Source organism: Melozone crissalis, unplaced genomic scaffold, assembly GCF_028551555.1.
Source record: "Melozone crissalis strain CALT ecotype California unplaced genomic scaffold, PUWL_Pcris_2 ptg000045l_1, whole genome shotgun sequence".
Taxonomy (NCBI): domain Eukaryota; kingdom Metazoa; phylum Chordata; class Aves; order Passeriformes; family Passerellidae; genus Melozone; species Melozone crissalis.
Genome location: NW_026535823.1, coordinates 6,560,666 through 6,586,651, shown reverse-complemented (window position 1 = coordinate 6,586,651; position 25,986 = coordinate 6,560,666). Strand labels below are relative to the sequence as shown.

Sequence of the window (25,986 nt, the reverse complement as noted above, 5' to 3'; positions counted from 1 at the left end):
AAAAAATAATAACAACAAGAAAAAGCAGAAAAATCTCTTGCCGAGGAGAGACCCGAGTCCAAGACAACCTCTCCCCTTGCCTGGGGCAGGGCTGAGGGAGGCTGTCCCCTCCTTTCAGCTTCTTTTCCTCCCCTCTAGGTGACGGAGACGGAGGATGGAGGCGAGGTGGGAGCTACAGCAGGAGCAAACACGGGCAGGGACAGGGCAGGTGCCGTCCCAAAGCCCCGAGGGCGGGAAGGGGGTGCGGAGGGGACCCAGCGCCCGGAGGGTTGTGTCTCCTCCGCATCCCCTCCCCGCCAGCATCCTGGGCAGCGCCCGGGAGGGCGGAGGGAAGGGAGGGCGATGCTCCGCTCGGGGTTTATTAGATTGGACATAATCATCTTTAAATAAGGGCAGCCCCCCCTCCACACCCCTCCTCGAGGTGGGGGTGGGGAGCGGAGCGCCTCGGGGCTTTCTAGATAAGGGCGACTAACGCATCCCCCGCTCCCGCAGGCAGCGCCGGGCAGCGCCGAGAGCCGCGCCGGGTCCGCCGTGCCCCGGGAGCCCCGGCTGCGGGCAGACAGGGGGTCCCCGCCGCCGTGCTCTCGCCTTCCTTCTCCTCCTCCTCTTCCTCCTCCTCCTCCTCCTCTCGCAGGAGCAGAAGGGAGGAGAGCGGTGCCGGGGAAAAGTTGGGGGCAGCGGCTGCGGCGGGGGGCGGGGGACTGTGCCCCGGCGCTGCCGCCCGCCGCCCCCCTGAACGCCCCAAACCCCCCGCGGCCCCTCGCCCCGCACCTCCCGGCCCCCAAACTTGGTTGCCCAGGAGGATGCTGCGCGGCGGAGCCCCCCTGGCCGCGCTGCTGCTGGCGGCGCTCAGCCTGGCCCGCGGGGAGCCCCCGGCCGTGCCGGGCTGCGGGACGGAGGCTCCGAGCCGCCGCGCCGCGCCCCCGCACCACCCGCACGGGCTGTACCCGCACGGGCCCGCCGCGCCCGCAGCCGCATCCCCGCGGGGCCGCACACCGCGGGGAGCCAGGGCAGGAGCAGCAGGAGAAGAGCCGGAGGGCCGGGGCCGGAGCCGGGGGGAGAGGCGGCGGGGCCGGGAGCCGCAGGTGCCGGACCCTCCCCGGGAGCGGCCGCTGCCCGCCCTGTACTTCTCGGGCGGCCGAGAGCAGCTGGCGGCGCGGGCGGAGGCGCTGCCCGCGGTCCCGCGGGAGGAGTTCACCCTGGAGCTGTGGGTGAAGGCGGAGGGCGGACAGAACAACCCGGCCATCATCGCAGGTAAAGCCCGGCAGGGAGGGATGGGCACCCGGCACCCCCCGACCCTCCGCAAACATCCGCACGGGGCACTCCCCGGCTGCCCCGCTCCGGCAGGTGACACCCCGCGCCCACACCCGTGCTGTCAGCACCGCGGGCGTGGAATATTCCTCCTTCCCTTGAGACCAAACCCTAAACCATCCCCTCCCCTCTGTTCCCACCCGCCCCGTCCTCCCAGCCCGCCCCCCTTCCCCCATCCCCCCCATCCCGCCCCGACTCCATCTGGATTTTCCGTCTCCCCTGGCCGGGAGCTGGAATGTCCCTGGGGGTGCCACGCTCCCCCCGACTCTCCTCCCTTGCCCGCAGCGCACCGGGCAGTGCCCGCCGCTCGGGGCTCGGAGCGTTCCGGGGCTCCCCGGGGCGGCGGCCGCACGGTGGCAGCCAAGCCGCGCTCACCGCCCCATCGCCGCCCGGCCGCGGCCCCAGCGCCCTGCGAACCGCTGCGGGGCAGGGGGCAGCGCCAGGGGCTCGTTCTACCCATAACTGACCCGCCAAGGGATGAGCGAGCCCATGAGGAGCAGCTGAGGGAGCTGGGGGGGCTCAGCCTGGAGAAAAGGAGGCTCAGGGGGGACCGTGTTGCTCTCCACAACTACCTGGAAGGAGGGTGCAGTGGTTGTCTGTCTCTTCTCCTGAGTAACAAGTGATGGGACAAGAGGAAATTACCTTGAATGCTGCCAAGAGACTTTTATACAGAATAGTAAGAAAAATTTCTTCTCTGAAAAGAGTTGTTACGCACTGGAACAGGCTGCCCAGGGAAGTGGTGGAATCACCATGCCTGGAATTGTTAACAAATGTATAGATGTGGTGCCTAGGGACATGGTTTGTTTGGGCTTGGCAGCGCTGGGTTAACTGTTGGACTTGACCTTAAAGGTTTTTTTCCAACCTTAATGATCCTGTGACGGAGAAGCTGAGGAGACAGAGAGGACTGGCACACAGGCACAGAGCGGGGCATATGCCACGTCCTGCAGTGGTGCTTCATTCAGCTGTGCCAGGATGGGTGTTTGTGTCTGGGTACAAGCTCAGTAGGGCAGTGCAGGGATGGTAGGAAGGGCTGGGAACAGATGGCAGTGCCACAGTGTCTGGGGTCCCCACAGTGTAGGCTCCTGCGCTGCCCCAGCCAAGCTGATTGGGAAATCCCTCTCTCTATCCTAACTCTCCCTTGGCTTGTGGTCATTCCCCCGGACCTCCCTCTGTTTTGCCTGGTCCCTTTCACTGATTTATCTCCTCAGTTATAGGGCAGTAACCACACCTGTGCTGTGCAAGAGGTAGGAGGGATGAGCTGGAGTCTGGCAGAGGGGAAACACAGCTGTGTACAAGGAAACTACCAAACTCCCTAGCATCCACCTCACTGTCAGCCTTCCCTTTGGCATCCTGGATGTCCCCCTGCTGGCAAGCAGCACCTTGGGATGCATGGAGCACAATTCCCAGTCATCACAGCAGCAGCACAGCTGTTTGCATCTGGAGGTCTGGCCTGCAGGTGCTGGGGTTTGAATTTCCCAGCTAGCCAGCAGAGGTTTTTTTATTACTATTTTTTACTCTTTATTTTTTAATTTCCTTCTGGAGGGTGGGACAGTCGTCAGTGCTGAAAGCACCACCCGTGAGCGCTGGCACTCACTCCTGTAATATCCCCCAGCTCCCTGCTCCAGGGCCTGAGTCAGCCCCAGGCACCTCGGGCTGTCTGAGTCACTGCTCCCTCCCCACTGGCTCCCTGCACAGGGCACCAAGGGGCCTGGCAGTGGGTGGCCAAAGGGGGCCAGCCCAGTGCTGCTGGCATTTTGGGTGAGCAGGTGACAGAAGCAGCTGCCAGCCCTCAGCAAGTGCTGATTCTGCTTCTGATCTGCTGCTCCTGCTCTCTCAGAGGAGAGGCCACTGAGGATGGGGTCATCCAGAGGTGTGGAGGAGCTGGAGAGGCTCCAAGTGTCCATGTGTGAGGGAAGGCAGGAGGAAAGCAGGGCAGAGCTGAGCACTCCCAGCATCAGTACCTGGGAAGTAAGGGCAGGCTAAGCAGCTCTGAGCATGGAAAGCAGGCTGTCCTGTCAGCTGGTGTGGCTGCTGCTTGGATTGAAGGCTCAGGAGTTGCTGGTTTATCCCCTAGATGCCACATTTTATCTCAGGGCCACCCTGAACTGTAGTGGGATAGAGTGTAAGAAAATAACGATAGTGTAGAAAGTAATCTTACCCCTAAGGAGTTTCAGCTGGGTCAATTAGCAAAGATTAGGGACGGGCCTGACTTTAAGAGGCCACAGCTGTAAGCAATGAGAAGAAGATGCTATAAGAGAGTGGGTCAGTTGGCTGCTTTGTGAGGAAGAAGGAGTCAGTGCTCTGAGGAGCTACCCAGGGGAAACACCAAGGAGGTATGAAACTGTTGTGATAAGGAGACAACAGTATGGAACCCCTGCAATAAGATAACACTGGATGGGGTTGCTCATCCTTCTTAGTCACTCCTTCATGGGGGGATTTCTGCTGGGGTGTAACCTGCCATAGCCACTGTTAGGGAAGGAAACTGCTCCTTCTTCCTTGTCCTACTCATTTTGGGCAGCAGATGAGAGTCCTTTCATGTGATGCTGTTTCCTTTTCCACCTTTTTTGTCTCCCTTCCATCTATGCCTGCTCTGCTTCTGGTGAACCCCAAGGGATTTCCCTTTGTGCCAGGCTGAGGTTTGTTTTTACTCAGATTGTAGGTGATTTTGTTGGGTCAGATCCTTCACCAGAGACTATCCAAAGCATCTGCTGTGTCTAAATCCAGATGTCCTCCTTAGGTCCCTGAGCTGGTTCCCACTGCATACCCTGAGGAGTGACTGTGACTAAAGGCTCCTGGCCTTTGTCAGACCCTCTGGAGCTTTAGCAGCTGATTTCCCCCAGTATCTGAGTCTCAAAGCATGACTGGAAGCTCTTCCTTGTGCTGCAAAACCTCTGGCCCCAGTGGGAGAGGCTGCTTGCAGTGTGGCCCTTACAAAGGGGCACACTTCATCTCTTTGTGGGCTTTTTCTCCAAGACCTCCCCTGGCAGGTACCCTCCTCTTCAAATTCTTTTTATGCTGTTACCAACAACTCTTGTTTCACCCCCCAGAGGCAATTCCCCTAAGGCACAGGCAAACAGCCTAAACCAGGCTAGAGCTCCCCTTTCCTGCCTGAGGGATCAGAGGCAGGGTTGTACTTAGAGCTGCTGAGGAGATAGCTCACACTTCTACAAACAGCTTTCCCTCCTGGTGGGCTGCCTCAGGACACAATGCCAAGCTCCTTGGCAAACCCTGGGGTCCTCAAAGTGCTCCCCTGATGATTTCTCATGAAGGCCCTTGAGAGATGTCTGGACCTGGTGCTACACCTTTTTTGTTACACTATTCTGCAGTGGTGGCCAGCTGTGGGACATGCTGCTCTGCCTGCAGAACCTTCACTGCTGTTGATGTGGAGATGTCATCCCTGACCATACCTAGGATGCACTGATTTGCTGTTGTAGAGGTGGCTTTGGCCTTACTTACATCCCTTTGAGGACTTTGATGAAGTCCTTATACCTGGGTTCACTTAAATTTCTTTTGGCCAGTGTTGAACTCATCAGGCACTGCCAGCCATGGCTTGGCTCTGGCATGGGTTTGTGAGGATGATAGCTTAACACTCACCCCAGGGGCTGTTCCACCCCGATGTTGTTCTTCCCATTTTCATCTTGGGGTTTAATCAAATTTGAGGCACTCTCAATCATTTCAAGGTGAACTGCATGAGTTTTCCCAAGAGAGTAGGTACCAAGCCCTGTTTCCTCAACCCCATGAGGACCAAAAGATGGCTTTTGAGTGTGGATGTTTCAGCCCAAAAGTACTCTCCAGATTTGCCTTCTCACTTCTGCAGGGCTCCTCTGCTGGCCTCCTGCTTTTTGGCTTCCCCTGGTCTCAGCTTCCCTTGGTCTTTGTGCTTCCCTTTCACAATCCACCCAAAAACAGGAGTTGGCCCAAGCCCATCCGCCCACGGAGGCTTTGTGCGTGGCTGCCTTTGTAGTGAGCAGGGACAGGGATCCCTGCCCAGGGTGGTGACGGCCCTGGGATGGTTTAGAGGCCACCACCCAGCTCGCCCTTGGTGAAAGTGATGGATGGAGGGAGGGATGCTGCTTCCTGGGCTGCAGCAGGGCTTGGCGTGGCCTTTGCCAGCCGTGTTCATATAGGGGAAACGTGGGGTCATGGTAACCTGGCTCCAAACACATGCGCTGGGTGAGAGCCAGGACATCCTGCTCCTCCTGGAGCTCCTTCTGCTCTACACCTCTGCTTCTCTCTACTGGCCTCTTCACAGTTCTGGCAGCAGGTGGGGCATCCCCAGGCACAGGCAAGACAGTGGCACAGGCAGGAGTGCTCGTTTTGGACCACAAAGTCCTGATGCCCTGAGGATGGGCAGGCAGTGTACGTGATGGGAATGGCACAGTGAGGGGCAAGAAAAGCAGGATGGAGGATAAGGAATACCTCAGCAGGAATATGAAGTGTCTCTGGGCATGGCAGCAGGTTTTGTCAGCACTGCAACACTTTGTTGGGGTGATGGATGGGAGAACAGGGTGCCCCAGAAGACACCACTGCTCAAAGAGTGACTTCAAGCGCATTTACCTCCCCAATGACCTGCATGAACATCCTGGCTGTGATGGTTTAGGAGCCCAGAGGCATTTATTTCAAGCAGCAGGTCCCTTTATCCTTGCCAGTGTTCAAGTGCCTTACGGCTGGCCACTGATTCCCAATGGCTTTCTGTGCCTGCAAGCCTCTGGCTCTTTGCCGTGGACACTCAGCAGTCGGGGGGGAAGTCAGCACAGCTGCAGGTCTTGCCCAGCCTAAAACAGGTTTGCAGCATGTTTGGGCACAGAGGGAGAGGCTATTCCTGGGAGTAGATTTGCGTTCAGGTGGCCTTAGGGGCTGAGGAGTGCACTGGCCAGGCTGGAGGCAGCACAGCCCTCTCCAACCCTCTCCCGCCAGCACTGGATGCATGACTGGGAGGGAAACTGGAGCATAAACCAGAGCTGTAAATCTGTCTGGAAGCTGTTGGGGAAGCAGTCCCTGGAGGAGCCTGTATTGCTTTGGGTTGCTGTGCTCTAATTCTTAAAAGCTTTGGCTCACAGATAAAAAGCTTAGCCTTTAATCCCATCCCGCCGGAGCACTCCTACAGAGAGCAACTCAGAAACACCTCGCTCTTCAGCCTCTCCTCCCATCCACGCTCTTCCTCCCCTCTCCATCCTGCCTCTCTGGCTCTGCCATTCTCCCTGCCTGCTCCACCTACTCATCCAAACTATTTGGAATGGGGGCTGGGGTGCCACCCCTGGCGGAGCACCCACTGCCCAGCCTCTGCCCACCTTCATTTACCTGCTGCCGAGGACTCCAGGGCGGAGTGGCGATGCCCTCTGGTCTTACCAGCTCTCCTCTCTCTCTCCCCATCCCTGTCCCCGACCTGCTGCAGGTGTCTTCAACAACTGCTCGCACTCCGCCAGCGACAAGGGCTGGGCGCTGGGCATCCGCGCCCTGCAGCTCGGCGGCAAGAAGGACGCTCGCTTCTTCTTCTCGCTGCGCACGGACCGGGCCGCCAGAGCCACCGAGGTGACCTCGCACCACCGCTACCGCCCCGAGGCGTGGACACACCTGGCCGCCAGCTACGATGGGCGCTGGATGGCCCTGTACGTGGACGGGGTGCGGGTGGGCCGCTCGGGAGGGCAGCAGGGCCCGCTGCACAGCGCCTTCATGTCCTCCTGCCACACGCTGCTGCTCGGCGGCGACGCCTGGGGCACCAGCCACACCTTCCGCGGACACCTGGCCGGGCTGGCCCTGTGGCGTGGTGCCCTGGCCCAGTCCCACCTCCAGCGTTCCTTCCTAGAGGAGGTGCCTGCGCAGGCGGCAGGACTGGCTCTGGCCGCTGGCTTTGCCGCCCCGGAGGAATGCTGGACTCCTTTTCGGGAGGGTGCCTTTCCCCAGCAGTGGGTGCTGCTGGCCCCGCCAGCCCCCGTGCTGCGGCCGCTGGGCCCCCCGGCCTGCGGGCAGACCGCCTGCGATAACGTGGAGCTGGTGTCCCACTACAACCAGCACTGGCCGCTGCGCAGCTGGAAGGTGGCGCGGTACCGCGTGGTGAACCTGGCCGAGGACGACGGCGGGCGGCCCACGGTCAGCTGGGAGCAGATCTGGCGGCAGCACCGCGCCCTGAGCGAAGCTTTCCGGCCCTACAACATCTCGTGGCAGCTCAGCCTGCTGGAGGTGCACAACTCCTCCCTGCGCCGCCGTGCCGTGCTGCTGGGCTGCGAGCCCAGCAAGGTGGGCAACGAGCGCTGCGACCCCGAGTGCGAGCACCCCCTCACGGGCTACGACGGCGGCGACTGCCGGAGGCCCGGCCGCTGCTTCTCCTGGAAGCGCCGCGACGGCGTCTGCCACATGGAGTGCAACAACATGCTGGACGACTTCGATGACGGCGACTGCTGCGACCCGCGGGCCACCGACGTGGCCAGGACCTGCTTCGACCCGGACTCGCCCCAGCGGTAGGCGCGGGGTTCTGGGGGTGGTACATGGAGGGAGGGGATGCGCCCTGTCCCCAGCACTGCTCTGCGCCTGGGGGTTGCTTCTGACCAGCGGCTTTGGAAGGCAGAGGGGCGTTTTGCCATGGGATGGGTGTGTTTGCCATCAAAAGGAGTAAATCCTGCGGTGGGACATGGCACCCTTCTGTGAAACCCTGCCAGTGAGTGTTTTTTCCTCCCCCCGCCCAGGGGCATTCCCAGTGCAGAGCTGCCAGCCCCTGGTTACATGCCGGTGGGAATGTGGGCAGAGCATCCCGTGCAAAGGATATTGCTTACCCTGATCCCCGGCAAGGCATGTAGTTGAGGAATTGCTGCCTTTCCCACCTTCCTTGGATGTGTCTAAAGCCTGATTTCTTAATTTGTGTTCAAAATGCCTTTCTTGATTGCTGAAGTGGGGAGAAGGAGGCAAGCCAGCAGTGCTTGATGCGAGGTGCAGGATTTGGAAAGGCTTATGCACACCTACCCACAACTTTCTGAATCTTCCCCCAGGGAGTGATGCCCACAAGGAGATTCCCTTGGTTGGAGGAGGACGTCTGCCTTTAATGTGTGCTGCAGGTGCAAAACACCTTGAAAATCTGCATGGACTAAAACCCATGGAGCATCAGTATGCTGTGTTAGGGGGCCCTTGCTCTCCCAGGGGTCTTTGGAGTCAGCAGCAAGGCAGGGGATGGAGAGGAAGATCCAATCACATGATGGGGACCCTGGGTTCTTTGGAACAGTGTTCTGGGTACAGTCAGTGACTTGCACCCACCTACTGGAGTCACGAAGTGCCACAGCCCTGTTGATGGCTTCCAGCCCTCAGGGCTCTGCTAAATGTACTTTCTGTATGGAGATGGGGAAGAGGGAAAAAAGTAATGGCTTTTCTTTTTTTTTTGTTTCGTTTAAAGCCGTTTCTGTCTCAGTGTCAGAGTAAACTCATTCCCTGCCGTTGGCTCCCAGTGACAGGCATAGGTGCCCACTGGAGCAGGAGTGGTGCAGCACAGGTGGCAGCACCTGTCAAGAAAAGTTACAAGAGAGGGTTTTAGGGACACATCGGCCCTTTGATCTTCTTTCTCCTTCACTTTTGTTTCCCTGGGCTGTGGGAGCAGATCGGCTGTGAGCCATGAATCCCTTTTTCCCAAGACTGCTTCTTCTCTCTGCTCCTTCCCGGGCAGGCCACAGGGGGAGGAGGGGAGCAGGCTCTGTGTTTGGGCAGTGGTGACAGAGTGGAGCAGCACTTTCCCTCCTCCCTTCCCGAGTCCTTCTCACCCATCCTTAAGTTGCCTGAGAAAACCCAGGAGGAGGATGGGGAATGGTTCTTCACACCGTGTCCCTGCCCAAGCAACCCTCCCCAGATGTTTTCCCACCTCTGGAAGTCTCTTTGGTGACAGCCACCATTGCCACCCTGCGACCACCTGTCCCCTTGTTTCCCATGCTGTGAGCCAGCATGGAAGTGCTTTCCTGATCATGGAGCAGATGAAAAGCCTCCACAACAGCTCTCCCTCCACTTGTGGTGGCCATCAGCACCCAGTACCACTTGGCCTTGGTTTTGGCAGGGCAAAGGCTCTGTCCTTGCCTCTGTGTGCAGTTAGAGAAATGTTTTCATCCTCAGACAAAAAGGGCTCCACCTTAAATTGAAAAAGGCCAAATTTTTGCTGGTATGAATCAGGGCTTCCATTTGTCAGGATTTTCCCCTGAAAGTTGGGAAACAAAACAAAACAGAACAAAAAAAAACCCCTTGCTTCTGTGGGAAAGGAATGGGAAAATGGGAACACTAGGGAAATAACAAATCTTTTGCAATTTTCTTTCCGCAGACCTCATTGGTCTGCACAGAGAACAAGAATGATTGATTGTAGGCTAAACGCAGAAAAATGAAATCCAGTGTGCCTGGCATTTGGGAAATGAGGGGGCATGGGTTGAATCCTGCTGCCACTGAGGTCTTCTGAGCTGCTTTTGGCTGGCTCCTTCAGAGATCACAGGAAAAAGGAGTCATTGAATGGTTTGGGCGGGAAGGACTTTTAAGTGCATCCAGTTCCACCCCTCCTGTGATGGTCAGGGACACCTTTCATAGACCAGATTGCTCAAATCCCTATCCAGTCTGGTGATGCTGGTGGACGCCCACCCTCCCTGTGCTCACCCCTGCTGAGGATGGTTTCTGAGGAAGAATAAATCTGTTTGTGAGAAAACCACTGGGAAAATGGTAGTGTGTGTTTGGGGAAAACTGAGGTGAACTTGTGCTTGCCAAGAGCATGGCCAGGTTTGTGTCGTTCCCCAAAATTGGTGGGTGAACCCCAAGGCATGGGAGCAGGGGGGTTTTTTTCAGGCAGAGCTGAGTGCTGCTGCGTTTGCTGTAAGGTATTGTACTTAAATGAGCAGGGCAGCTGGAGAACTTAGATGCAGATCTACATGGCAAGACCAAAAATCTTAGCATGTTTTTTCATGGGTTAAATAATCTCTACTTCATTTCAAGGTTTTCCCAAAGAGTGATTTGGATGTGAAAGTTTCTTACTACAGCCAAAAATAATTGAATTGAGAAAGTCAGAGTGAGAGGTTGGGCAATTTCTTAGCAGCACTGTAGACAGATTCAATATGTTTTGGTGAAGGGTCTCAACACTATGTCTTGTCCTTTACAATTGTAAGCACTCGAGCAGAAGCTTTTCCCATTTTAACACATTTCTGATTTAAAAGCTGCATTCCCTCTTGGGCTGCAGCTTAGAGAGAGGTAAATTAGAGGAAAAAGCTGAGGAACAGTGGTGGCTTCAGTGCTTCTTAGCTGGTGAACATCTCATTATAATTCCAGGGCTACAGCTGGTGCCAGCTTATACCCTCACCCAGGGGAGGCAAGTGAGATTTGGAAAGAAAGATTTTTTTTTTTTTTTTTTTTTTACAAGGGTATGTAGTGACAGGACAAAGGGGAATGGGTTTAAGCTGAAGTAGTCAGGTTTGGATTAGATATCAGGAGGAAATTTTTCCCTGTGAGGTTGGTGAGGCCCTGGCACAGGTTGCCCAGAGAAGCTGTGGGCAGTGTTGAAGGCCAGGTTGGATGGACCTGGGATACTGGAAAGTGTTCGTGCCTTTGGAAGGGCAGGAATGAGTTGATCTCGATTGAAGGGCAGGAATGAGTTGATCTCGATTGAAGGGCAGGAATGAGTTGGTCCTTGAGGTCCTTTCCAACCCACACCATGCCAGGGTTCTGTGACAGCTCTGGTGGGAATGGAGCCTGCTGTGGCTGAGGCAGAAGCTGAGATAAGGGCTGATGCTGAAATGATATCAGTGGGCACTGGAACACATTGCTGAGTCCTTCCTGCTGTGGTACCACATGGAACAAGTCCTGCTGAGCTGAGACACAGTTGGGCCACCACCCACAGGTGAAACCCACCAGTGGGACCGTGCTTTTGTGGCTGGAGGGAGACAAAAGCCAGAACTCAGGTGGAGAGCTGTGTGTAGACATCCCTGCAAGGCAGCCCAACAGGAGACACGGGAAGCAGGTCACACACTTCCCATTCCACCCTTGGTCCACCTTATGAGGAACAAGGGGACAGGGAACATCAGGAGAGTTACTATCATCCTTCACCCTTCACATGACTTCAGGCGTTTCTCAGGAGTTGCTGGCAGCCCAATGCTGGGGTCTGGAGTAAAATTTGCCTTAATTTTCAGCAGGCTCCCATCTTCTTGCAGAGCTTGAGTGCTGCTGTAATTGGTGCTCTTGGAAGGAAAGCAGCAACAGCTCATTAGCAGCAATTAACACTCAGCGAGGGTCCCCCTCGGGCACTTAGTCAATGAGAATCTGGTGTGTGACACAGTTAATGTGAAAAGAAAAACCGGAGGGGAGTCTGGAGAGCAAAGTGGGTAAGGGCAGAGCTGCTGGGCCTTTCATCTCGCTGCCCAAAGTAATGGCAGAAATAACCTGAGTGACAAAAGGAGGTGAAAGATGATGAGGTGTCTCCAGGCTTGGTGGCCTCTGCTGGGATGACCAAAGCCGTGATGCTAAAATTTACCTGATTAACTGGGCACTTGATGGGCTTTAATGCGAGCTCAGCTGGCCTCCCTCCTAAGGGACTGGTGCTTAATTGGGTTAAGGCTGCTTGGGAGCCTCCTGCAGTTTAAGCCTTGCCTTCAAAAGCTGATCCAGATTAACCTCCCTGAAAGTCTCTGGTGGACAACCACGAGAAAGGAGGAATCACTCCGAGGTATCCCCAGGCACCTGAGCCTTGTCAGGTGATGTTCAGCTGAATGTCATTGGACCTGAGAGCATAAAGGGTGTCAAATTGAGAGTAGTGAGGCAGTGGGGTATCTTGGGGCCAGAGCTGACCTGCCCAGGCCTTAATCCCAGCCAGATGGTAAAACAGCATTCCAATTAGCTGCTCCTTTCCCCTTCTTCTTCCCCTGCTACAGGGAACTTTAGTAGGTCTTTCTTACTGTGAAAGGGGGAAGGAACGTGCAAAGTTATTGCAAAGCTTTGCATATGACCTCAGGCCACTGATGCTGTTGCAGAGAACAGATTCAGCTGTGTGGCAGTACCAGTCCTTGGTTTCTCTGGGTCTGGATTGAAGGCACTTGAGACAGTAATTCATATTTGGACTCAAGTGTTTATTATTTCATATCAGTAAAAGAGTCTCAATGCTGTGAGTTCAGCAGCTTTTCATTAGAAGGCACAAAATGGCCAATTCTCTTGTTACAAGGTCTTTTAAGACCAAACTATCCAATTAAGAACTGACACCTCGATTATTTTCCCTTTTAACCCAATAACTGATCCCAAAGAGCTGCAATGGGGACTTTTCTGCCCAATTACAAAATGCCACCCAAACCCATGAAGAAGAGGGAAGAAGCAGCATGAAGAAGAAACCTAGGACAACACCGTGTGCCCTCCATCTTGCTTCCATCCACAACAAACTAAAAACCCCAAAACCTAAATTTCTCACCAAGTGATACCTCTCTACTCTCTATAATCTATTTCACACTTTTGTGGATTCTAGTTTATCTTGAAGTCTAGGAAACTTTCTCCATGAATGAGGGTCAAAGTCAGTGCTCCCCTGAGGATCAGGCCACTCCAGAACAGACAGAAAATATTCCTGGTGCCCTGGGTTTCCACTCAACTGAAGATGGTGTCTGCTGCTTGTGGTGGTTGATTGTTTGCAGGGTGGATGGCAGAGGGTGTTTTCAGTGATTTTCACTGCCTGTAGAGTGGCAGAGACTGTGCTGGTCCCATGAGGAATGCATGGTTAGGAGGTTCCCTGCTCAGAACCTGAGCTCTGGCTGCTTTTGAGCTCCCTCTGGCACCTCTTGGAGTCCTACTGGCATGTGCCCAAACATTGTCCTGCTGTATCCAAAGAGCCTCAAGTGCTGAGCTTGGGGCTTTAAAGTGGTGAGGAGGGGAGTGCTTTGGGAGCACCAAAAGTGGCAGTGATGGGTTCACTGGCTTCTGAGCTTGCTGCTTCTAGTCTCTAGTACACTTGCTGGGACTGTGGGGGTGCAGTGGTAAACAGGATTTTTTGCTGCAGCCTGATGGCTTGCTGGTGGATGCTTTAAAGTTTTGTGACTGCTTGGATTTGGAAAACTTCTCCTTTCCTTGTAGGAAAGTCCCTTCACTCTGAGCTTTCCTGTGGATTAACAGTTTTAAAACCTAGCAAAAATAGGAGAGAATGTTTTTGGCAGAGCCCATTATATCAGGTGGGCAGGATGTCTCCCAAATCACTTGCTTGTGATGGGATTTGGAGGCTATACCCACGTGAAGGTGCCTCAGCCTACCCACAGCTCTGGCTTGGGGGTGAAGACACCAGATTTGGTTTTGACCTTCTCAAAATGTTGGTTAGTATGGATATAGATATTTTCTGATTGGAGAATATTTGGGATGTTACCACTGCTTAGTTGCAGGAGCCCAGCATTGGGATTTTGCTGCCAAGGGAGAGGATTTGGAATAGTGAGACACTGCATTGCTGTGGCAGAGGAGGAGATGGTGGGGGCTCCAGCATGGAGACCCCCTCTAAGGGAGGCGCACCAGGGTCTGGCTCAGCCCATCCAACAGCTGAAGGGCAGAGGGACTGCAGAAATTACCTCTTTCCAGAGGGAAATAACTGTGTACTAAGGTGCTGCCATCCAAGGGCATGTGCAGGCTCTGGGGAGCACTTTCTAAAGTCAGAGTGTTTCATGTGATACCCTCTGGTGGGGCCAGAGCTCTGTTGTGTAACCCTGTGGGGCTGGAAGAGCAGCACGAGAGTGTAGAGGTGTTTAGCTGCAAGGGGAGGTTCCCAGTCCCATCTTGATGTGCACAAATCTTCCCTGCTTTTTTTAGGGGTGTTAAATTAGGAAATAAAATCACAGTAATGCACTTCTTTTCTTGCCAAGGTAGAAAGCTCAGGGTTAATTCCCAACAAGCCTCTGTGGGAGGGTGAGTCTCACTCACTCCCAGCCTTCCTGTGAGCATGGAGCTGCCAGGCAGCGAGTTCCTGGAGGAACCTGCTCGGTTCCCCGGGGGTGAGCACATCTCTGTGGGAGAGGGAGAACATGATCTGCGTGTGAGCGAGGGCACAGACCCCTGCCCCGTGGCTGTGGGCAGCCCGGGTGCTTTTGGGGAAAACAGCTGTCCCAGATGTGAGCTATTGTTCTCGCAAACCCCGCCGACTCGGGGGCTCACTCGAGGGGGGCCGATTGTGTTGGGATGGCAATTGTGAAGGAACAGCGTGTGTCCCACGGCTGGGAGGGGTCACTCTTTGTTAGGCCTCCCCAGGGCTCCTCCTCATGCTGCTGTGCCCTTGCCCGTGGGTGGGGGACACCAGCGAGGCCCTGGCCAGGCCCCTGAGACCCCGGAGCCGGGGTGGCAGGAGCTTGGCAGCCCTGGGCAGGGACACCCGGTGCTGACAGCGCTCTGGGATGGTTCCATCTGCCCTGGGCTGGCAGCCTCAGCCCGGCCAGGGGAGTCATACTGCTCTCGGTATAACACACTGCTCTTGGTTTGCCTTGGCCCAGCCACCACTGTTATTTAGGAAATCAAATTGCCCCCTTCCAGAGGGCAGTGGGGTGAGTCCAGCACCACCCAAACCAACTGAGATGGCGTGAAGCACAGGACTTGCTTTGGAGGCTTGAAGATGGAGGAGGATGCTGAATGTTTGTGACTGTTGCCTCTCGAGGGCTGTGCTGCGGATGAGAGGCAGCCTTGGTTTTATTTTTTTTTTCTGTTAATGTATGATTGTTACACTACAGAATTTCCCCAACAAATTATCTCATGTCCTTTTTATATCTGTGAGGAAGGCATTTTTAGAATACTGGCTTGTGCACTTTCTGCTCTGGCTGGGACACTCAGTTGCCTGGATCTAAAAAAAGTTGGAGGCTTGGGACTTGGTTTTACCCTTAAAAAATGCATATAAAAAGCAAGTTGGAGATGTTTTGCTTGAACAGATTTCTTCTCATCTGTCTCAATCCCTTTCCTTACCAATATCATGGTTATAAGCTTTTGCCCTTCAGTGAGAAGTGTAGGGTGAATGTTTTGGATCTTGGACATTGCCATCATGGTGTAGAGTGCACGAGGAGGGGTTTATTGACCACAGGGCTGTGTGGTTCCTCTTGAGCAGTTAGCTTAATGCCCTGGGAGCATCATCCTTGCTCAGCAAATTGATCCACTGCCTGCCTGTTACAGCATCCTTATCCTGCCAGTGCCCAGGAATCTGAGCAGAAGTTACATACCAGGGACTGGAAGGGTGGCACCCTGATCTTCTGCCACCCTTTTATTGCCTATGCTGCCCTGCTGGTGGATGGGGATGCCCATTGCAGCTGGCTGCAGGCTTGTCTGGCACCAGCAGAAATCCTTGCAGTGTTTGTGGTGCCTTTTCTGCTGCCCTGTTTGTCAGTTTGAGGCTGGGTGAAGAAGAGAGACAATTTTTGTTTGTTTTTTTTTTTTTCCCCTCCTTGTCACTTTGGCTGTTTCTGAAGATGGCCTCAAGCTTAGGGTTCTGCCTTTTGCATCCACGCAGAAACCTATTTGTGGTCTGGTCCCTCTTTGCCAGCCATTCTTTCTGTCAGGGGGTGACCAAGCTGCCTCCTGATACACCTCAGTTCAAAAGCCATAAGGCTTCCCTAAGCCAGAAACATTGTTGTAGGCAAAAAATTAGATAACTGATTTACAGATCTGTTCTTGTAGCTTAGGTGGGACAAGGCTGATCTGTGCAACCTTAGGCAAAAAGACCTGTAAAACTTTGTCCTGGCTTGGGGTGTTTTTTCTCATTTTGCTTTGAAACAAACAATCCAGACAGAAAGGGAACCATCCCTGACTTTGTTTGGCTTGGAACAGGCTCTAGAATAACTTGCCACCGTTGAGTTCTGCCTCCCAAAACCACACAGGGCTGCAAACATATTTCTCTGTTTCCCCTGCTGCTTCTTGCCTGCCCTCTCTCCCACACACTGTGTGACCCCAGCCAGCACAGGCCTTGCCAAAGGAAGGTGAGTGCTCACCCTGTGCTGTGGATAGCAAGTTCTCCCAGGCTGGTGGTGGGTGCTGGAGCTGGGATGCTGCCTCAGCTGGCTTTGGAGGCAAGGCTGGACTCCCCTCCTTCCCTAAGCTGCTGCTTCACTGCCTTTCTCCCAGGCAGAGCTCTTTTTCATTCCCTCCATGGTTCCAAACTGGATCTTTAACTCATTCTTTTAAATTTTTTTTACTAACTCCCTGCAACTACAGCTCTTTCCATGTTGTCAAGGATAATGTCTCAGAGAAGCTGTGGCTGCCCCATCCCTGGACGTGTTAAAGGCCAGGCTGGACAGGGCTTGGAGCAACCTGGTCTAATGGAAAGTGTCCTTGCCAATGGCAGAGGGGTGGAATGAGATGGTCTTCCAGGTCATTTCCAACCTAAACCAACCCATGGTAATTGAACATGAAAGTGGGAGATGCATTACTGGGGTGGAAGCATGTGGGGAGCTGGAGTATTTGTCTCCTTTGCTTATTCCACTGATGAGGACAACAGAAGAGGCAGCAGTCTGTGGCTCTGAACTCTAATTGCTGCTTCAATGGCTTTTTAAAGGGGAAGGTTAGAGGGATCGGGAGAGCAGATGTCCCTTTGAAATTTGGAAGTTTTCAGGTCCTTGGATTTTTTTTCTGCTTTATTCTAAGGGATCTTGCCATGACCCTCACCCAGCCCTGCTGTACTGCACACATGTCCATCCTTGAATCTCCTCTTTGTGGTCACTGAACCCTCAGTTTGGTTTCAAAGAGGTAAAAATCTTGGGCCTCTGTGTTCCTGCAGCCTCACAAAAAAGGCAGCCAAGAAGGAGCTGCTCCAGTGGTGGGAAAAATGAAGAATAACTGCAGCCTTGTGCTTGGTAGACCAGGGAGAGCTTTTGGGGGTGATAACCCTTAATACATGCCCTAGTTGGAGCAGGGGGCCTTCAGTCAGTGGAATAAATATCAGGGTTTAGTCCGTCCTTTGCTTCTTAGCAATTAGTGCATTCCTTTGGAGTTTGCTCCTGTTGATGTCTGATATGTGTCAACCCCAGACAAACCAAGATTTCTCCCTGGGAATTTCCCTGAAGGAGCCTGTAGGTTGAGTTTAAACCCAAGAGTCTGAGGCACACATGTCTTTTGAGCTCCCAAGGAGTTGCCCTGTGAGCAATGGGTGCATCATCCGTGAGAGATGGTCCGTGCATGCTCCGCTCCCACCGTGGAAGCATCTGGGAGCCCGGCTGTTCTGAGAGCTCTGCATCATTGCCTGGTCTAATGAAAGACATCCCCAGACCCTCCTGGGGCTCAGATGGGCCATGTGCTTCAGGATGATCTCAGCCATGAGGAAATGGTGAGCCTCTCCGAGGAAGAGATGGCCGTGATTCACTCGGATAGAAATAGAAAAGCCAAGCACGCAAATGGAGACTCCCTATTGACCAGGTTCCTGCCATTTAAATGGGTTTTTACTACCTGTTCCAGTATTCATTTGAAAATCACACACATTTACTCATACACACGACAATCAGATTGTTTTTAAGCCATTAAGGCCCATTGGGTCAATAACCAGTGTTTTCAAAAATCTATTAAATTCCCATTTCCGTGGAAATAGAGCTTTTACAATTGATCATGGCTACTGACTCCCATTAAAATAAACCCTAAATGCTATCAACTCCCCCAAGATGTAGAGCACTAAAAGACAGTTTGCCAGGCCAAATTTATCCCAGGGGAAAGTTGATGGCCCATTATGCTTAAGCAACATGAGAATTGTCGTATAAGTCAGGAAGTTTATGGGACTTGCATGGATTTGTCTTCCCTGAGGGGTGAAAAGGAAGGTTCATGGGTTGAATCAGTAGTGCTAACATAAGCTCAAAGCCAGACTCCTGTAGGAGATTTTTGGGATCATTTAGCCTATTTTGAATTAAATTTCAAGTGTGCGTAGAGTTTGGTTGTTTGGCAAAAACAAATGATGCTTTAGGGCTGAAGTGCTGTAAGAAATGCTAGATTTGTGGACCAAGTGGTGGCACAGGGTTTCCTATGTTGCTTAGCTCTGCCCAGCAGAGATGCTCCAGCCCTCTGATCACCTCTGTGGATCACCTCTGGGCTCACCCTGACAGGACCACATTTTCCTCATCCTGGTAGCCCCAAATGCTGCAGCTCTGGACCACTGCAGGTGGGGTCTCACAAGAGCAGAGCAGAGAGGACCGGGCAGTGGTTTCCAGGACAGGCACCAAGGCTGGGGGAAGAGCAGTGCAGAAGGAAGGGGTCCCACATCTTGGCTGGGCAGAGGAGCATGGGGAGCTTTGTGCCCCAGCTGTCCTTTCAGATTAGGGCTGTGCTGCTTGCCCTCTCTGGCAGCAGCAGCCGCTCTCGGGCCGCAGGCTCGCCGCCGGCGTCAGCCCGAAGCTGCCGTGGCCCTTGGAGGAGAGGTCAGGCAGTCCCTGCAGAGCCAGAGGCCAGGCTTCCTTTGTTTGTCTCCCTTCATGCCTCCTTCAATCAGCTTCACTCTGCTCCCTCCCACAGCCCTGGATTTCTCTGCTGTGCGTGCCTTGTCCAGCACTCCTGTTCCTCCTGCTGCTGTCTCCCCAAGACCTCTCCTGTTAGCGATGATGTCTGTGCTATGGGGCCGTGTCTTGGGGCCACTCATGGAAAAGACACCCCTTCCCCCCCAGCAGTGTGGTGGTGTTGGATGGTATTTGTGATGGGAATGGAGGAGGCAGTGGATTGAATTGGTCCTTTCCTCCCTAAGACAGTTTAATTTGAGACAGGTGGAGAGGAACCTGTGGGTTCGTGTTCCTGGATGAACTGCAGACAGTCATCCCTAGAACAAGTGTTGTGGCACTTCCTCTTACCGTGGGTTCTGTGTCAGGCAGCAGAACCACTTGGGGTTATTGGTGGTTGGCCTTGGGGCTTTTTGCAGGACAGGACTGACTCCTCCAGGAGCTCAGGAGGGAATGACTACAGGTCTATCCAATAGCCACAACCATCAGCCTTTTTTCTTTTCTTTTCTTTTTTTTTTTTTTTTTTTTCTTGGAAACTGAAAAGCAACTTGAACAAAATGGTGTCTCAGTCCCAGTGGGTATGTCTCAAAAACCTTATTTCCTCCAAAGGTGTGCTAGGGCTGGTGGTAGCTCAGTGCTGTCTGGGAAGCCTACACAGACACATGGAGATGTGCTGGGATTCCCAGCACAGCCATCCCCAGGGGCCCTTGGACAGGCTGTGGTGCCCATTATGTGCATGGCAGCAAGCAGCTGAGCGAGGCAGTGAGCCAGCCCTGCCCTCAGGCCGCAAATATCACAAACCCAGTGTTTTTCTGTGATCCAAGCATTTGATGCACATGTGCTCCCCGTTGGCACTGCTGTCCTGAGGGTGCCCACTATGGTGTGAGAGCACAGCTGGGGGTTAACCTCTCCTGAGGCTTATTCTCATGTATTCAGCCCTCATCCTCAGTTCAGACCCTAAAACATGAGTACCAACATGCAACCAGCCTTAAAACTGATCTCTGCCCTCTTGCCCTGCCTGTAAGCTGTCAACAGAGCTATAACAGGATCCAGAGAGGAAAGCAGCATGTGTCAGAAAAGCAAACAGTCTCTGGGCAGGCTGGTAGGGAGGCATTAACACAGCTTTCCTCTAAACCAGGTGTCCTGCTCTGATGCCAGAGGCAAAGACTTGAGGCCTGACTGTGGCTTTGCTCTGTGTTAAGGAGAACTCTGAATGTATGGAAGTCAGCTGTGATGATTGTGGAAGTCCTGTCAAATGCCTCTGAGTCAGGATCAGAGGAGCTGTCTCCAAGGGACATATTACAGTAGGGATCTGCTATTGACCTCCAAACCAAGATGATAAGGCCAGCAAAGCAATATTTGAATAATTTAAGCTCTGAGTCATCACAACTTTGTTCTTCTGGGTGACTTCAATTTCCCAGATATCTGTTGGTAGAATGATGCAGCAGCTCTCAGATCATCCATAAGTTTCCTGAAATGTGTAGAGGACTGCTCCTCACACAAGTGTTGGATGTGCCAGCCAGGAATGAGGCACTGCTGGACTTGCTACTCACAAACCAATCATACCTGGCCTGTAAGAGCTTGGCTAGTGATAGTCTTGCCTGCAGTGATCACAATATTGTGGATTTTGGATTCTGCTGCAGTGCTGGTGGTTAGTGCAAAGACAAAAGTTTCAGATTTTTGAAGAGTAAATTGCAGCTGGCCCAAAACTCAGCTGGGAGGGATTCACTTACATACAGGCTAAAGGAGTGAGTGCTGGGACTTTTCAAGAGCACTCTTCTAGAACCACAAAAACAGTCCATCCCCTTTAAAGGTGAGAGAACCAGGTGGGAACAGGACTTTAGAGAGAGGACAACCCAATGAAACAAGTGTTTCCTTGTGATCCTTGTTCACCCTTTCAGACATCTCTGCAAGTCCCCTATCAGCTGTTTTCCAGTCCTTCTGGATCCAAGGTGGCATTTCCCTGGGAAATGTATTACATCCACTGAGTTTTAGCTATGAATATTTGTATTTCTGCACTCTTCCCTTTTGCTTTTTGCCCCCTGCTCTATATTCCTACATATTCCTATATCCCATGCTTTTGGAGTTGGGACTTGCCACCTCCCCAGTGGTCTGTCATCCACCCAGTCCCACTGACGCTTCAGCCCCCATCCAACTGCTGCCACCTTTGGGTTTTTTTTGGGGTTTTTTTTGGCTTTTTTTGTCTTTATCTTGAGCTCTGCTCCACTACCATATAGTTAAACGTGGAAAAAGGTGGGGACCATACTGTAATTTTGTCCAGGGATGCACCTCAATTACACTAAGCTTCAGCTCCTCAGCAGATCTGCTTCTTCCTTCTTTTGCCCTTATTTCTAAAAGGATCTTTAACTCTTTGTTTTCACTGGAGTCAGCTTCATTTCAGGGGAATTCCATTTCCCTGACGGCTATGATGCAGCAGTGTCTGCTGGTCAGTCTTGGTTTTCAATTCTTCATTCAAGACCTGTGTTCATCCCTCCATTTAAGTTGATCTGAATCCACTCATTACAAGTTAAGGCCAAGTTTTCTCTCTCTCATCTGCTCTTTCATAATTTGTGCACTGCTTACCAAAACCAGGTCTAAAATAGCATTGCCTTTGGCTGATCAGTGATGATTTAGTGAACAGCCTTTTAGCCAACACTTCCAGGAATATCTGGGCCATGCCATTGTTAGCAGTACTTATTTTTCAGCCTATCTCAGGGCAAAATGCCCTGCAGGCTTTCTGGTCTAACACTGATGTTAATGTATTTCTTTCCCAAATCTGACCTCAAGGAGTTGTGTACTGCCCTCTGACGTAACAGAGCTGTGTGCTAGCAATCTGCAGCCCTCTAGCTCCCTGTAAATCTCTTGTGGAAGTGTCACAGCCTTGAACTAGAATGTGTCTTTTTTGATCCCATCTGCAGCTTTTGCCAGTGCAGCTCTCTGACCCTTCAGCATCTCCTACTGCCTCAGTCCCATGCTCACACGTGGAGATTGAGAGTTATCTCTGAATCCAACAGGAGTGGCTCATACGTGAGGGAGCCTCCTGATCCTGAAGGATTCTGTTTTGCCCTCCCATCCTCTTTGGCATCATGATACTCAGCCACCCATGCAAAACTTACACTGTCCTGCCAGTGATGATAGCTCTTCTACTCATGCTGCCGGTGCCTCAGAGGTGGATTTTTCCAGGCATGTCCAAGAACTGTGTGATATCCTCATCCCTTGTGGACTCAAATGCTCTTTGGCTGGAGTCCAGCACCCAGTGAAGTTGATGAAAGGCTCCTGAGCACTACAGAGGGTATTATTCCAGCAGTGTTGTGCTTCCCGTGATCCCAGGGGAATGTCTGGCTCTTTCTCAGCCTTCCCTTCCCATCTTGCATGTGTTTTGTATCTGGCTGTGTTACCAGAGCCTGTCCAGATGAGAGTCATTTGGATGTTACTGCCTTGTCAAGTTGTCATGATGCTGGCAGAGAATGTTTGTGGCGTACCAGCAGCGTGCTGGACTGGAGTCAGAGCTCTCAGACATGGTCATGGGGATGCAAATAGGCTCACTAAGGACTCAAAAACACTGCATCTCCCCAGCTGTGTTCATGCCAGAACTTTTGGGGCAGGTAAAAGTGTGCTTCACCCGGAGTGTGAGGCAGCTGCAGTTGTGAGAATGACCATCAGCGTTGTCTGGAAGCAGAGCAGGTAACTCATCTGGGCTCATCCTTTGTGCCAGGATCACACACAGAGGAGTCCTTTGGTGGGCCAGAATGGAAGATATCCACTTTGGCTCACCACCTAGAGAAGCATCTCCCTTCACAGATGAATTTAGAGAGTCTGCTCTCCCAAAATGTTCACACCATTTGGATCAGCACCTGTCTTCATGGACTGAGCCGTGGTTCAGAGACAAGGTTGCTCTGTTTGTCATTAACCCTCTGCAGCCTTGGAGAAATGTTTTACCCACACACTAAAAATGTTGTTGGCAGACTGGTGCTCATTTCTGGGAAGTCTGAGGGATTCCTCATTTGTCAAGCAGAGGTTTGGGGGAAAAGGGAGCCTCTCTGCTTGCAGGAAGTAGGAAGAGGAATTTCCTTGCAGTGGTTGAAAAACATGAAAGCAGAGCCAGGGATCCCCTGTGACTTCTTTAGGCTGTATGGTTAGCTGGAGCTGGCTGGGTCTCAAGTATTTTCCAGTTGTCCATGGAGGGCACTTGGACAGCTTCCACCCAACCCCACTCCCACATCCCCTCTGAAAGGTCTACAGGGAAAAGACTCCTATTTTTGAATTGCAGTGGAATTCCTGTGGCATTACATGCTGCACCCTTTGCGGTACCCAGAGAATTCGGTTTGATTTATGGTACTGCAGGGGGTATGTGCTGGCCTTGCTTTTCTTTTGGAGGTGCCGTCTTTTGTGTCCTGCTCATCATGGCCACTATGCCACCAAGGCTCCCTGTTATGGTGTAGCTGCTGTCACCAAAAAGTGCCACTCTTGCCCTTCTCCCAAATTAGGCTTGTTTTACAGCTTGACTGTGTTTTCTGCTGGCAGATCCTCTCCTCTCTTCCACTTGCCCACCAGCAATGGTCCTGCTGTTGCTCCCAGAAATTTGTGCTGGAAAAGCTGCAACAGCGCTGTCTCTCCTGGGTATATCAAGTCTTCTCCTTTGACCGAGCCAGCTTAGAGCCTGACTCACAACCAGGTTAGGAAGCTGTTGTCTCCCTCATGGTCAGGACAAAAGGTTCCAAGGAAAAGCCTGAGAAAAGAATGTGACTTCTCCAGGGAGGTCTGGGATCACGGGTGGAGTGTGATTTTTCAACTGCTCAGAAAGGGAGCTTTGGTTCTTTAGACTTTAATAAGGTAAGGTCTAGTGCAGTAAGAGTTTACCATGCAAATCTACTTTCATCTGATGACTTTTCCCCCTTGATATTAAGGGGTGACACAGGGAAGATGGAGCAGGACTCCAAGAAGACAATTGTCAGGAAGCAATGGACATAATTGGGAATGTAAGAAATTTGGATTAGACATTAGAAATTATTTTTAACTTGAGGATGCTTGAACACTAGAATAAGTTGCCCAGAAAGTTTGGGAAACCTCTGTCCTTGAGGCTGTTCAGGCCCCAGATGACCTTGAACAATGCAATCTAATTAGACCTGGTTTTGAACAAGGGGTCAGAATGGCCTGTGGAGATCCTCTCAGTCTGCAGTGGAGTCTCTGATTCTGCTGTTCTGTGGTGACAATCACTAAAGCTGCTCCATCTTCTTTTCCTTTTTCCAGCAGCAAGAAGCACCACAGGATGACAGCCCCTCATACAAGTAAAACAGGATGCAGTGTGGTGCTTTAGTGTCAGGCCATCAAACAGTGCCATTCAGCAGAACTCTGAGCCAATATCACCTGTTGTAAGGGAATCCACCATTTCTGGGCTCACCCCTTCAAATACCATCATTTTGGATGGTGTTCATTCCCACACTCATGCCTAATAATGTCATTCCATAGCCTTCCCATCCCTCATCTCTCTCTACTGTTGCACATACTCTTCTTGCAAGCTTCACTCTTCCAGGGCTGCAAGTGCCCCCTCAGCTCCAGGTGGCATCACCACACAGCTGGCTGCTCTTGGATGCCCTTGGAAAAACATTGACTTTGAATCTGGCAAACCTGATGTCCCATGTCTATCTCTTCTGTCCTCTACCCTGTTCTTTGGTGTTGGTTTGTGTTTTACTGCTCAGCTGACAGCTGTACCTTCACGTATCCTTCTGTCCTTCCTTTGTGCTTCCATGTTGGGTTTCCCATCCTACTGTAAATATCATCTAGTTTGGAATACTCTAGTCTTGTGGGCATTGGAAAATGATTTGGGAAGCAGAGGAGAGTGCTGTCATTTAGGCTGTTTGTGAAGACCAAAGGCTGCTCTGCCTTCACCTCGGTGAAAATCACAGAAGCACTGAAGGAGGGGGAGAGCCTGACCTTGGCAGGAAGCAAAAGGGTCAGATGCCAGTTGGATGCTCTTTGTCTAACCTAAGGATGCCAGCAGGAAATGTAGTTTGAGGGGAATTGGAGTTGCCCATTCTAGAATTGTTCTGCTCACGTCTTTGGGGATGTTAGCAGGATACTTGTGCTTTCTGTACCATAGCAGGTGAAATTAGGGTCCTTTCTTCTCCTTGCCTATCCAACCCATCTGAACAGCTCTCAGTGCTGGAACTGCTCCCTCTAACCCTTACACATCCCTGAACCATCCAGATCTCTCAATGGAGGAAATGACAGTTATTTATAATTAAGCCTTGACAAAAAATGTTGCTAATGTCAAGGGAATGGCAGGCGACAGCCAGAAAAACATCATGTCTCCAGAAGAGGGACTGCAGGAATATCCCTCTGAATAGGGCTGACGTCGGCTCTTGGAATTTGGACAGCCTGGAAGGCTTTGGGGCTATTTTTCCAAGATATCATAGGTCAGGAATTGATGCTATTTTTAAGTCTGTGTCCCCCGAGCAGCTTTGATGAGTGAAGGAGACTTTCTCTCCCCCCTCCCCACCCTTATGCTCTATTTCTATGAAATTTTTGCTTCTATTCCTTCCGAGTCATGCCACAAGTATGTCCTTCAGGTTTGTTTATCCTTCTCACTATCTGTTCCTCCCGGCCTGCTCCCGCCTTGGTTGGGTTGGAGGGGTGGCGTCAGCGTGGCGCGTGTCTGGGATGCTCAGGCCAGACATCACAGGCAAGGGATCGAGTTCTCCTAATTTGTCCTTTCCGGTTGGGAGAGTTTTCTCTCCACAAGCTGATGTGGCTGGGGGAAGTGTTCTGGGAATGCTGCTTTGTGGTGGGAGATCTCGGGGCCTGGTGAAGACAAGCTGGTCATCTCATCTCGCCACATAGCCCAGCCAAGATCTGTCTGAAGTAACTGAATCTTCGGAGCTCCTGGGAACGTGGGTGAGATGCCTCCAGCCTGGGATGGTCTTTTGGGGCTCACTGGTAGGAGAGAGGCAGTCAGAAGACCCTGATTATCTGACACCTCCCAAGTCAGCAGTGGCTTTTGAAAGCCTCTGCTGTTTCAGGTCCAGGGAAATAGCCCTTGGGTTTACCCAGCTCTGTTCCACATGCCACCCTGCTCTAGTTTATTTCTGGAATCCTTTGTTTTTTTCATTTTTTTCTCCTTCTCTTCAATTTGCTGTAGCAACCTCTTTCTTTCTAAACAAGCCTGTTGGTGTAACAGCTTGACTAGGGATCTTGCCATTTCAAACAAGAAAGGAAAAGGGTTTCCTTTCTCACTTCACATCTCAGATGAGAATGTGCCTTTTCCCCCCTTAGCCCATCC

The 25,986-nt window shown here is 52.4% G+C and overlaps 1 protein-coding gene across 1 annotated transcript in view; it reads left to right on the top strand.

Annotated features, from left to right (window-relative positions):
- Positions 1-803: 803 nt before the first annotated feature.
- Positions 804-25,986, top strand: part of PAPPA2 (pappalysin 2) — an 87,857-nt gene continuing 62,674 nt past the window's right edge. Inside the window, exons 1-2 of the mRNA XM_054286254.1 lie at positions 804-1,254; positions 6,707-7,769. Of these exons, the coding sequence (XP_054142229.1) occupies positions 804-1,254; positions 6,707-7,769 (1,514 nt within the window). The remainder of the gene's footprint in view (positions 1,255-6,706; positions 7,770-25,986) is intronic.